The following is a 13,662-nucleotide window of genomic DNA, read 5'->3' on the forward strand; positions in this document are numbered from 1 at the left end:
TATTTATTTATTTTGCCAAGCTGCTTTTCATTTTTTTTTTTTTTTTGTCAACCAAGCTATGTTCATCACATGATCAAAATGCACAGCAAAAGTTCACTTTTTTGGATTTTTCCAGATGAAATTCGGGCAAATATTTACTGCCACCCTGTGCGCTGAAGCACGAACTGCAGCATTTCTGTTCCAAGAGTTTTCCTCATCCTTGTTGACCTCAAACTAAATGAGTTTCTTAATTACTTCCATGTTTTTTGCTCATTTATATTGTAGTACATTATTACAGTATGTGAAGATAAAGTTATTTAAAATTTGCTTTGGCATCCAAAACCTGAATATAAATAATTCCCTTTCACCTCGGCTCTTCAATGCTACTCTAACTAAAACTAGTGAATGTTGGGAATGCTTTTGACTTGTTTTAGTAAGGAATGTGTTCGGAGTCGTGCTGTCTCTGACCCTGATGTTTCCCGTGGAGATATCAGAGAAGAGTGTTGCAGAGCCGCTCTTATCTTCGTGTTTACATGTACTTGCTCACTCTCAGGCCTGTTTCTTCGAGGGTGTGTGTGAGATGAGAAATTTCAGAGAGACCACCAGTGAGCAAACCCCCATTAACTCACTTGGATCCATATAGGCTGGGTCTGCTGCATATAGCGGACTTTGAAATTCGACACAAGGTAAGTCCATTTCATAAGCAATATGGTGTCCTGCAGGTGGCACAGATGACATCGAGACGAGTCAGATGTTACCTTTAAAGTTGGTGGTTACAGGAGATGTCACGGTGTGACTGTTTACTCTCTGGTATCGATTTTGAAATGAAGGAGGACAGAGGGATCTTTTGGGAGAAAGACAGATGCAAACTATTGTGTATTTGCTTTGCAAATGGGGTTGACTGTGATTTCTTGTGCTAGTATTTCACAAGACCAGTACTGTCTCTGAATCCCCTAAGATGATTTTGCTCCATTTATGAGCACTGAAGCCTTTGTGAATTCAATAACAGCTGCTACTACAGTATGTTTTCCGATGAACATGGCATTTGAAAATGTGTTGGTATTTGGTTGTGGATGAACATAAATGTTCTGTTGTGTTTCCAGTATGGGTGGAGAAAAGCTGGTGGCTTGCATATTGGTCACTGTGTTATGTCTGACACTAATAAGGTCAGTGTATGGTCAGCACATGCCAGAAGAACCGTGCTCGGTCCAGATCATCGTCCCTGGACTCAAAGGTACAACAAATAAACTACACTACGTTATGTCATCTACACTAATGATGCTCATTTTAATGTTATGCTCACCAAGGCTGCATTTATTTGATCACAAATTGAGTAAAAACTATAATATTGTGAAATATTATTACAATTTACTAGAACTATTTTAATATATTTTAAAATGTAATTTATTCCTGTAATGGAAAGCTGAATTTTCAGTAGCTTACATCTTAAGAGATCCTTCAGATATCGTTCTAATATGCTGATATGGTGCTCAAGATACAGTTCTTTTTAGTATCAGTGAAAATAATTGGACTGCCCAATGTTTGTTTAGAAAAGGTGAAACTTTTTTTTGAGGAATCTTTTAATAGAAAATTGATTATAAATAGATTTTTTTTTACATTAGACAACATTAGAAATGCTTTTACTGTCATTTTTGCTAAATATAATACCTCCTTTCTGCATAAAATTAATTATTATTATTATTATTATTTTTTTTTTTTTTATGTACTGACCCTGTTTAAACGGTAGTGTGTGTACAGCATATATTGGAATTTGATATATAAAGTATTATTTAAGTTTGAAAATACAGATGCACAGTGTGCACACTATTTACTGCAGCAATAATAAAAGTATACGTTATTCTGTGGTGCAAGTCTATGGCTGTTCAAAGTAATCCTGTATTTCTATAGGTGAACCAGGAGAGAAAGGAGAGAAAGGATCACCTGGGAGACCTGGGAGAGTGGGGCCACCTGGAGAGCCAGGTAATATTAAACTGTGCTTTTAGAGCTTAATCGAATTCCATCGCAGTGCTTTTAAATTACTATCCACTTGCATGATAAAATATGACTCAAGTTCTTTACAAACCTGTGTTAAAGTGTTTAAGTGTTAAAATAATTATGAAACTGTCAAACCGAGTGACCAGGCAGGGAGCGGCCAAATGTGTACACTTTAAAGGGCCCCTAAAACCTTCCTTAACTTGCTTTTAGATAGTTGAGCTCATCTGAGCCAGTGTTAACCAATCATGGTGTTCATAAATGCTTCAAAATTCTTATGAACAAGGGAATCAAACTCCATTCTGCAAATTACTACAATCTTTGATTTATATCCGTGCTTCTTTTTTGGGACATTTTAAGTTTATACTTTATTTTCCAGGTCCCCCTGGAGTCAAAGGTCAAAAAGGTAGTGCTGGACGTCATGGGAAGATGGGTCCTGCTGGACTCAAAGGTAAGCTTGAGAAAGAAATCACAGGCTTGTTTTGCCTAACTGCTTAAAAATGTAATAGGCCTTTTCTTTTCTTAGGTATAAAAGGTGATAAGGGAGATCCAGGACCTAAGGGCCCAAATGGAGAGCCAGGTAAAGGCCTTGCCGAAATAGAATTCAGTTCACATCAGTTGATGATTGGATTGAACTCATTAGGAACCAGTTTAATGCTTGGACTGCTCATGTGAATGGTCTTGACTAAAATATTAATTTCTCAGGCGTCCCCTGTGAGTGCACACCCTTACGGAAAATGATCGGTGAAATGGATAATCAAGTGACACAATTAACCAATGAGCTGAAGTTCATTAAAAATGGTATGTCCAAAAGAAAGAATGAACCAGTTGTTTAGGAGATTACAGTAATGTGATGTTGTCAAGTTGATTCATACAGTTGTTCTTTTTGATGTGCAGGGTGATTGCACATAGACAAAAGTATTTAGCCAATAGCCAGAAGCTCTTTTGTTTGACTGTCAGAATGCACTTGTGTGAACGCTGGCTGCTGCCGTGTGATTATAGAAATTCAGATCCTCATTTTTCAGCCGTGCCCTCCCCCGCAGCTGTCGCCGGCATCAAAGAGACAGACAGCAAGGTCTATCTGCTGGTGAAGGAGGAAAAACGCTACAGGGACGCGGAGGTGTTTTGTCAGGGGCGAGGTGGACACCTGGCTATGCCTAAAGACGCGGCGGCTAACAGAGCTATCGCTGGCTACGTCACTGAAGCTGGCCTCAGTAGAGTGTATATCGGCATTAATGACCTGGAGCGAGAAGGCCACTTTGTGTATGTGGACCGTTCACCCATGACCACTTTCAGCAAGTGGAGGGAGGGCGAGCCAAACAACGCCTATGATGACGAGGACTGCGTTGAGATGGTGTCTTCAGGCGAGTGGACTGACGTGGCTTGTCACCTCACTATGTACTTTGTGTGTGAGTTTGACAAGGACACAGTATGAGCTTCACTCTCAATTCAGACATGTTTTAAATACTCCGGTATTTAAGAAGGCTGAAATTTCAGTGAAAAAGGTACAGCCCTTCTATGTTTTGTCCTCTTTGACAACATTTTAAACAGTGACAGCAGTGTGAAGTCATGTAAAACTGTTTTAAACAACATTTAATTATTATTATTATTATACACTGCAGTTCAAACGTTTAGGGTCAGTAAGATTTTTTACTGTTTTAAGTGCTCACCGAATCCGCATTTATTTGATCAGTAAAAAACATAAATATGATGAAATATTATAACAATTAAACAATTTTTTATTATAGTTTAATATTTAAAAAATGTAATGAATTTCTGTGATGACCAAGCTTACATTTTAGCAGCTATTACTCCAGTCTTCAGTGTCAAACGATCCTTCAGAAATCATTCTTATACACTGTATTGCTGCTTAAGAAACATTTCTTATTATCATCAATGTATCAATGTTATCAAGCAGTATTTTTGAGGAAACCATGATACTTTGAAACTGAAATCAACATTATTAATGTCTATACTATCACTTTTGATCAATCTAAGTTTCCCAAAAGCATTGTTCGCTAACTATGGTTGCAATTTCCACTGAACTTTTGGTAATGACAAAACTTGTGACCATAGTTGCTTTTGGGTAACATACTCTGATGTGTCCTAATAAAAATGTGTTAATTTAATAAAAAAACTAAAATAAATGAAACGCCTTACCCCAAATTTATGAAAAGTATTGTACACGCATTGTGAAAAGTATATACTAAACTACATTTATTTGTAATCAGTTAAATAAATGAACAAGAAGTCTTATTACCTTATAATATTTCAGATTCCACTGATTTAACCTTTTTTTGGCTTTTCTCTTTAACTACCTTTCTTCCCTGCCATTTGAATTTGAATTACATAGTTTATTATTAATATACTGAATAGGTCATCATACTCCTAGAACAACTGCTAACGAGTAGATTTACATAACACATAGTCTTCTAGACTGAACTGTAGTGTTGGGGCTAGGAACTGTATTTTTAATGGTCAAACTATTTATTCTCCTTGGGTAAAATGACTTAAATTACTATCCCAGTTTACCAGTAGTGCATCATCCCATTTATTTAATACATCATTGGCAGAATGGGACAGTGTCAAGGTCGCACGAGAGAGAGAGAGAAAATGGGAGAATAGAAGATATTTATTGTATACCATATCAAAATATAACACAGTAACCAACTAACTACCCATCAAATCAAGTTAATTTATTACCTTAACTTGTTTTGAGGTAATACATGTGGTATGAAATGCCCTATGAAATGATAAAGAAGCTTTTTTGTGTCGTCATCACAGTAGATTAGGATCAATTTAATTCAGTTGTTATCAACAGATGAAAATACACAAACATATAGACACATTCCCATATTCCTTTAATGATGATACTATATAGGGGAGACCGTGGTCGGTTTTAACATTTTTTTATATTTCTATCTGTATCTAAGAGTTCTTTTAAGCCTGTGGGGAAAAAAATGTGATTCAAACTAGTAACAAGTGTCTGCTATTAAATGTCAGAGTAGTTATCTTTGCAGCACAAACAGAAAATGCTAACACAAGGAGTGAAATGTTAGGTTACCCTGAAGTCTGGGTTAGTTGTAACATACCCTGGGGTGAGATTTAACATTATGCATTAAGGATTATTACAAAAAATGGATTTTGAACATTTTTTGTTCAACACTGACATTTCAGTATAATTGGTATGTGTTTGTGTGTGTGTGTGTGTGTGTGTGTGTGTGTGTGTGTGTGTGCATGTGAAAAAAACAATAAAATTAGTTAATGTGCACAAGCTTCAACAATTGAACACTGTTTGTGTGTGTGTGTGTGTGTGTTACATTATAGCATCATGATGATAAAACTGAATAATGCATGTGTGTAAGCATTTTTGTTAATCTAAGTTATAATAATAAAACTGAACCTAAACACTGAGAGATGCCCCTCTGCTTCTTTCTCTCCCAAACATAAGCATACTGAAATTCAAAGAAAACACACACACACACACACACACACACACACACACACAGGAGTAAGATAAAACATGTTTCACGGATGTTACAACTAACCTTGAGACGTGTAGCCATGAACTAGCTTACCTTACAGCTAACAGCCTAAACATTAGCTTTAACAACTTGCAAAAGTAATATCTACAAAGACACTTTTTTAAATTTTATTTATTTATTTATTTATTTTTTTTTTTTTATTATATCTACAAAGACACACAATAAACATAATTTAACGTAATGAGTTAAACTACAAAGCAGGGACTGCCATCACAAAAATGAATTAAGAATAAAAAGTTAATTTCTTACCTCATATAAAATCTGGCACAGGACTCCACTTCAGGACTAAACTGAGAATGTGTGAGTGAATTAGGTCATTTGTAATTTGAGAAATAAGGTCTCTACTATTTTATGCCAATCAATCAACCAATCAATCAATAAATCTTTGTATATGATGACCAACCACTTTTGTCCTAAAACACTCTTATAGTCCGTTCTTAATATTTTAGATATCTTTTTTTTCCTGAAGCACTTTTTTTTCCTGAAGCACTTTTTTTTTCCTGAAGCACTAATAAAAAGCCAAAACTCTTTTCAAGGTTTATCTTTGTCATCTTTGAGTGGGTCAGTATGTTATAGTAGTGACCTGTCGCTCTCTAGTGGTCACGTGGGGCTCTACACACTGTGATTATTTTGCACTCATTGCCTTTCTGCACTTATGTGCTAATGACAAGGTCAAGACGCCCTGAAGTTAACTATGCATGAAAATATAACAACAGGCAGGAAATCTGATTCATTTGGGGCAAAGTGGCAATCTGTACACCTCGGCTGCATGTTTAACAGTGCTTTTCCTCATAAATCAAGTTTCATAATAAGTCTTTAGAAGGAACTTTACAGATATAATCAGGCGATCTGCTTGTGTAAACTGATCTGTTATTTTACACCGGCCATCACACCAAACAGATAATGGCATAAGGGACCTATCCTGCCATAAACTATATATTGTCTTTCTTAGCAGTCTATTTACAGGGTCTTGAGTGTTAATTTTTATGTTTTTGTTAAATAGCCTATAATAATGTGTACTAAAAGTGTATGTTGTAATTAATTTAATTATTTTTTTTTTTTTACACTTAACATTGCTATGCAAAACCATCAAAAATAATATACTTGTTATGTTATATTATTTTGACTTTATATTTCCTCTTTTCTTTTTTTCCTTTGATAGCTATAGTCACATAACGACGCTGAAACCAGCAAAAAACCAAAGAAAAGTGAACTGGTAAGAGTCACAGTAGCTCATTCTTGCTAGAATGATAAACCATGATAAAACATTTTCTCATTCTGTCAAGACTTGAATGATTAAAAACCGATGGACAACTTTATTGACAAATATTTTTTATTTGAAATACATTTTTCAGTTGATCTGTGTGAGAACATTATGTACTGTATCTCAGAAAGGAAAATAACAAAACAAATATCCGAGGCAAACCATAACAAGTTGGGGGAATGATTCATTCTGGTGTTCTGCATCCTATATTGTTCTGTGATATGACTCTGATACATCTCTTTGGCAAGGTTTCTCCAAACTGGAGTGGATGACTTATTTATGCCCCTTGTTGCTGAAAAACATGAAGGCTCTCGCCTCTAATTTTGTTTAATTTGCTAATGTATACAGTGAATGCTACCTTTACTTACAGGCTGTATATAAAAACTATAATACTATGAGATATTATTGCATTTTAAAATAACTGTTTTCTATTTGAATGTATTTTAAAATCAAATTTATTTTTGTGATGGCAAAGCTGAATTTTCAGCGGCCATTACTCCATTTTTAAGTATCACATGATCTATTTTGCATAGTATTCAAATCAGGACTCAGAAAGACGCAGGCTTTGTACTATTCCAAGTTTAAAACTATTTGAAGTGACGTATTAAGCTAATAGTTTTTACAACCTTCCTAAGAGACCAACATGCAATGGACCATAATACAGCAATAATAATAAAAATGCCTACTTAGAGTGTCTTTGCTTGAGGTTATGGCCATGTATGTCACTGTCTGTCACCCTTTTTGCTCTTTGTTTCCATCTGAACAACAAGCAACAGAGCATTTAAAACAGCTGATGGAAGAAAACCAGATGTGTAAGTGCCCTAAATGAGCAGTGGAACAGTTATTGTCAGTGATGCTCAGCGGGGTCCTGTTCATTTGTCTCCAGAGCAGATCCAACCTGTGGTTCACAGCAGAATAATTGTCCCAGCTCGATGGAAGAGAATCAGTAATGAGTCGTGCATCATCAAGTGAGCCCTGTTTTGAATGTGTCCCTATTGGAAGTCTTCAATGGCAAAGCCTCAGGCTACGGCAAAGTCTAATTCTTTAAAGCTGTCTAATGGTAAAAAATCTGACATGTTCTTTGCTTTATTTCATTGTTTCCAATGTCATCTGATTTCCTAGTGCTGTTCTTTTGATAACAAAAAATATTTGCAAGCTTAAATGTGTGACTTTTTAGGTTTTAAGTGCCAAATTTGATTATATCTTGTAGTGTTTTTACCAATGGAGATATCTTGGTTCCTCCAGGACGGGTGCTGATTCCAAAATATGTTGGCCATGGTGACCGAGAGATTTCATCTTCACTCTGAAGCTGTGCAAGGATAGGAGTTGCATCCATGAATGCATACAGTACACGTGTAAATAAAATACTTTTTATATATATTTTGAAGAGTTATTTATTCCTGCTAAATTTTGAGCAGCTATTACTCTAGGCTTCACTGTCACACGATCCTTCGATATGTTGATTCAGTGCTCAAGAAACATTTATTATTATTTAAAAATACTGTAGTTGAAAACTGTGTAATACATTTGCAGGATACTTTAACCTGTAGAAAGTTCAAAAGAGCAACATTTATTTGAAATAGAAAACTTTTGTGCCATACTGTGCATCTTTATATCTTTACTGTCACTTTTGCTGAATGAAAGGATTTACTTCTTTCTAAATAAATACATAATAAAGTCAAATTAATTAACTTGGAAATTGGCAAATTGAATTACCAGTAAAAAAGAATGAATAAAAAAAGGCCAGAACTGTCATGTTCGGTTTCAAAATATATTATTGTTTTTAATGGAAGAATGATAGCAAAAGATTTATTGATTTATTTTGGTTAAATTATTTCTTCTTCTTCTTTTTTTTCTTTTTTAAGAATCAACATTCTTCCAGTACTAAAAAAAGATAAACAAGACAAAACTTAGGTAAGAATAATGAAATGATTGATAAAATATGATAAAACATTCATATTATAGATGTCATGAAAATGGTTGTATTGATTTAGCTTTTTTCAAAGACTAATAGGCTAATTCTTCAGAAGGCAGGCATGAACACAAGCAAATGAGTTTGTTTTGGGAGTGTGGATTGCCATATTAGTCTTATGTGTTCTGTTCTTGAATGGTAATATGGAAATTAAACACAGAACAGAGTTAATGTCCTGAACTCGTTTACAAGACACCGATCTTGATCAGCAGCCATCCCTTTCGCCTTAGACTGAAATCAGTTAGCATGAAAATTTCAATTTGGGCCAGATATAATTTGGCTCCTGTTCATTAGTTTTGAAGATCAGATAGTTGAGAAAAATGTTACAATCACAGGATCTGAGTTTCTCCAATCAGGCTGATATGTGGCAGTGTGGGTTGGGAGTGGGTACAGTCCCCTCATCAATCACTGTCTGGAGGTATTGAGTTGTTCTCACCTCTCCTTTTTCAAACTGTCCCAACGCTCAGAGTTTGTGTTACTTGATCAAGTGAGAGCCGAACTCCCTCACCGGGGGAAGGCACTGAAACCCTCCCCTGTACCCACAGAATGAGGATAAATTGTTTTGTGAAAGTGCGCGTGTTTTCTTCATGCTTAGGGATGGTCCAGACTACAATAACAGCTAGACCTGACAAATAAATGATGGAGAGAAAAAAAACACACTTAATGGACTGGGACTCGAAGCTCTCCAAAGTAAAGTTTGAGACAACAATAATAATAATAATAATAATAAATGACGGCAAACCGTTTGTCTGTTGATGTCAGGGAAGGGAAAGCTCTCATGGTTGCTCCGTGTGTGTTGTTTTTTTAAACTATTTATCGTGCTTCATCAGCTTCATCGAGTGGAGGAAGTCGTTTGCAGAAAGTGGCCAGTAATCTTTGAAACAATGAAGATGAAATAGCAATCAAAGTGTCATCAAAGTGTCATTAAATTCCAAGGTGCAGTTCCATAATCTGTTTACGTACTGTAAACCTGTAATCTGTTTTTGTTGAGAGGAGAACAGAGATTTTTAAACAACCACATATTTGTTTTCCCTGCAAAGAATCTGTAATAGTAATTTGGTGCTTTACTATATAGATATAAAGGCTTGTTTATATGTTTTACATTTACATTTATCCAAAGCAACTTACAGTGCATTCAGGTTATGCATTTTCTAAATTATTATTTTTTTTTACCAGTATGTGAGCTCCCTGGGAGTTGAACCCAAGACCTTTTGCTCTGCCAACACAATGCTCTACCACTGAGCATCATGCTGATATGCATTTGAACTTCTTCTTTATATATATATTTTTAAGGAAAATGAAAAAAAAAATATATATATATAATAAAAAAGTACAAAAAAATAAAAGAATAATATTTAAGGATTTAAGGATCCCAGTTCTACATGCTTTCAAACTGAAGCATATTTCCCTTCATTAGCACAATACCTTCAGATCTCGTATTTACCACATGAGGGAGACAAAGCCTCAGCCATGGCCTCCAACAACCTCCTCCACCAAAACACCTTTCTTTTCTCTGGCCTGCTGCTTACATTATCCAATGATGTCATCCCAATGTAAACATTGTGATAATGATATTGAATTACAGAAGAATCTTTCTCATCTTCCCCTAGCAATCAATACAGTATACTTAAACCTATACGTTATTGTCATGCAAACATCATGGTGGGGCCTGTGTATTATTGCAAATCTTTTTTGCACAGGCCTTTTTTTCTTCTTCATGTGACAGAGCTGGCACTGTACCGGCAGATGAAAGCAGTAGCACAGCTTTTGCTGTTTATTCTCCTACTGGCCTAACAGATGTTGTGCGAGGTGTCAGCAAAGTTGACACGGCGGGAAAAGTGCAGCAGCGACAGAGATGATCACAACCCTTTGTACTAGAGGCCACACATCCATGACTTTGACATGCAGAGGCAGTAAAGCTGTTCAGATCCTCTCTGTCGCACCGTAGGGTGAAGCTGTCCCCTCGTATCTCCAGTGACTTGCTTATGTCAAAGCTGCTGCCATCTCCAGGGTTCCTTCCTGTTTTGGAGAAGCATTGGTGTCTCTAGGGGATCACCATCCAGCTGCTCTCTGTCAGGGCTGTCCTGTGTGGGCAGAGGGAGTGGTTCACTAATACAGCGGGGGGTCTTCCACGCCTGGCTTCAGAGTCATTATCACATCGCTCTAGATTGAAGCTACCATCCCCCTGCTTTCGCTGTTCTTGCATGCTTGAGTTAGCGTAAAGGACACCACGACCTGTTCTTAGGCCCTGTGTAGATCCAATATTAAGATCTGTATCAGCTGATCCCATCAGAAGTGGTCAGCTGAGACACATTGCTTTGTATATCTCACATGCTAAATGTTTCAGGTCCTTGCACCTGTATTGTCATATGTGTTGTCCTAAAATGATTCATCAAAACAGATGATAATACCTGGAGTAATAATGAGCTTACATTAGAGGAAAATGTCTTATTTGACTCCTCAAATGTACAATATAGACATTTTCTACATACGTTAAACCTTCCAAGCATGCCTTGGTAAAATGAGAACTAGTCTCACTTAGCCAGACATTTGACTGTCAACATAAAGTCTGGTTCAAACTGCAGCTTTTGCTATTGGAAATAGTAGAACATTGGACATGAACAGCCTCTTATTTGCAGTGGTGTTTACATCTGGAAAGCTCATATAATTTTGGACAAGCTCAAAACGTTTTAGACCCTGTATTTAGAAGCTTGCATTTTGCGTCATCCACTTGTGATTGACTTGATGAAAACACATCTTAATACAAAAAATCCAGAGTTTCCGATTTCAACGGGCCATAAACTTTAGACATGGTGGAGCAGAGAACTATTACTGTAGTGACTGTTATTTTTCAGTGGAACCTCAGTGGACTAGTGATATTGAATAAAGGTTTTGTGCAGCATGAATCAAATGGTCAGTGAATGGACTGTGAGTGCTCCACCGGGAGGCTGTCTGAAGCTGGGACTAAATTAAAAGTGATCTTAAACTATTCAAAACTCACTTCCTCTCATTAGTCTACTAATACATGTACAACCACTTGAGTTTACGAATTTCCAGCATTTTTTCAAAGAGTTTTCAGATTCTGAATTCAGCACATTCATTCTGAAGTTGTCATTTATGAACTTGAATTCAGAATGAATTCGGACTAACTGAAGAGAATATTCCAGCAGAACTTTTGGCAGTTCTGTTGTTTTATTTCTCCTTTGGCCAGCAACATCTGTTCAAATTCAAAGGCATGCCAGGCAGAGTTTGCTTTAAAAAAGCAAGTGAGTAGAACAAATATTCAGCTATTCCCCAAGCCCCATGTTAGTGGGCTTGCAAACACCATTGCCCGAAGTGTGTACCAGTGGAAGACGGAGATCAGTGAAGCACCCCCAAGCTGCCTCTCTATGGAGCCAACTAACAGTGGCAAGAGCTGAAGAAAAATGTATTAAAGCCTTCTCTTTCCCTCACTGTGCCAGAAATGGCTCACCTTGCTCCCAATGGTAGATCCGGTATGCACTGACTGCTGGAAGAAAATTACCTTTTGTGGGAGAATTAACTCAGACATGCATCCTGCTGTCAAAGCATCACTCTAAACTACTCTTCCCTCTGCTCTGTCTCTCTCTGTGTCTCCAGTGCCCTAGTCTTCTTTTTTCATCATCAATAACTGCTGCTGAAGAATAAGTTATTCCCTTCAAGTCTCTTTTTTTTTAAGCTTGTTCGGATCCTCATTGTTTGATCTGGCTTGATAAATAAGACGATTGCAGTTAGAAATTCATGGCTGCCCCGTTTCATCAATAAATGATTAGTTTGCTGTGCTCTCTGGTGATTGATAGGTTGTGCATGGGATGTATTGGAACCAGATGAATTCAATAGCGTGCCAGTCACTGGGGAACTGCAAAGCATATCAGTTCATGAAAAATTGAGGTCAATGGAAAATGTGAAAAAGAGAGTAAAAGAGGAAGAACGAGCTGTGGTCGAAACACACTTGTTTCTTGTTATCAAAGGATTGTAGATACACTTTAAGCATAAAGTCATGTATGGTATTTATTTGAAGACTGCTTTTTCTACTCTTGTAGTTCGTAAAACCAGGAGTGGACAGCACCGGCTCTGTTTTTACAATCCCAGATCTCTTAGCTACGTCGGGTGAGTTTGGCAAGTTGTGATATGATTTTCCTTCTGTCTCCCTAGAGCTCTGTTTCCCGCCTCTTCCTTCGGCAGATACAGATGTTTTACATAATTGCTGATAGGCACTGTAGCTGTTGTTTTTGTAGAAGTCTTATTTTCTCCTCTCTTGTGCTTCGCCTTTCTCTTATACCATTTCTGCTGTGCGATTGTGATGCATTTATGATTAAGGGAGTGAGAGAGAATGGCAAAAAAGAGGGATCTTGTTCTCTTGTATGCGTGCGGTACAATACAGCGAGCGCAGGCATCTGTGTGCCACAAATTGCTTTGAATTGACAGGCTGTTCTATAAAGCCCACCAACATTAGAGAAATACACTCTCATTCTTGGATAGAATGCCGTCCTGTGAGAGGAATATTAAAGCTCAGCATGGATTCAAATGCTGCGGAAGGCTTTAAATCACAGATAAATTCAATCAGGCCATTTTGTTTCAAAAGTATGCACGTGCCTTGTTAGCTATGCCAGGGAAAACTAAATGTTTCCATTTCTTTCTGATAGGTAATCAAAATGTTCATAAGTTATTCATGAGAAATCTCTCTCTCTCTCTCATTCTCTCTGATTTTTCTCTGTTGGTTCTCTATATTGGTTTCTGTTATTTCGCTTTCATTCACCAAGTCTCTCTCACTCTGTTGAATATAGAGACATATCGTAACTATCAGTTTGCATTAACTTTATTGCATAATATGTTATACATGTTTGTTATGCACCACTGTTTTTGAGGGGGCATGCAAGTTCATATCCTGA

At 36.8% G+C, this 13,662-nt stretch overlaps 1 protein-coding gene across 2 annotated transcripts; it reads left to right on the forward strand.

Annotated features, from left to right (window-relative positions):
- The first annotated feature begins 527 nt into the window (after nt 1–527).
- On the forward strand, nt 528–5,191 carry LOC128031504 (collectin-11). Of its 2 annotated transcripts, none has more exons than XM_052619801.1 (7): nt 528–665; nt 1,083–1,213; nt 1,888–1,959; nt 2,351–2,422; nt 2,498–2,551; nt 2,677–2,772; nt 2,997–5,191. In XM_052619801.1, exons 2-7 carry the CDS (start codon nt 1,084–1,086, stop codon nt 3,404–3,406), a joined length of 834 nt encoding a protein of 277 aa, XP_052475761.1. In that variant the 5' UTR covers nt 528–665; nt 1,083; the 3' UTR covers nt 3,407–5,191. The 2 variants fall into 2 exon arrangements, with proteins under 2 accessions (XP_052475761.1, XP_052475762.1); XM_052619802.1 differs by having other exon boundaries at nt 3,015–5,191.
- The last annotated feature ends 8,471 nt before the right edge of the window (nt 5,192–13,662 follow it).

Source organism: Carassius gibelio, chromosome A17 (assembly GCF_023724105.1).
Source record: "Carassius gibelio isolate Cgi1373 ecotype wild population from Czech Republic chromosome A17, carGib1.2-hapl.c, whole genome shotgun sequence".
Lineage (NCBI taxonomy): Eukaryota > Metazoa > Chordata > Actinopteri > Cypriniformes > Cyprinidae > Carassius > Carassius gibelio.

What these genes read in the sequence shown, in the direction of transcription:
- LOC128031504 (XM_052619801.1), top strand. Translation starts at nt 1,084, where the DNA reads ATGGGTGGAGAAAAGCTGGTGGCTTGCATATTGGTCACTGTGTTATGT. An exon ending in GGGGCCACCTGGAGAGCCAG is followed by an intron (nt 1,960 to 2,350) that starts GTAATATTAAAC and finishes TTTATTTTCCAG; the next exon opens with GTCCCCCTGGAGTCAAAGGT. An exon ending in GGGTCCTGCTGGACTCAAAG is followed by an intron (nt 2,423 to 2,497) that starts GTAAGCTTGAGA and finishes TTCTTTTCTTAG; the next exon opens with GTATAAAAGGTGATAAGGGA.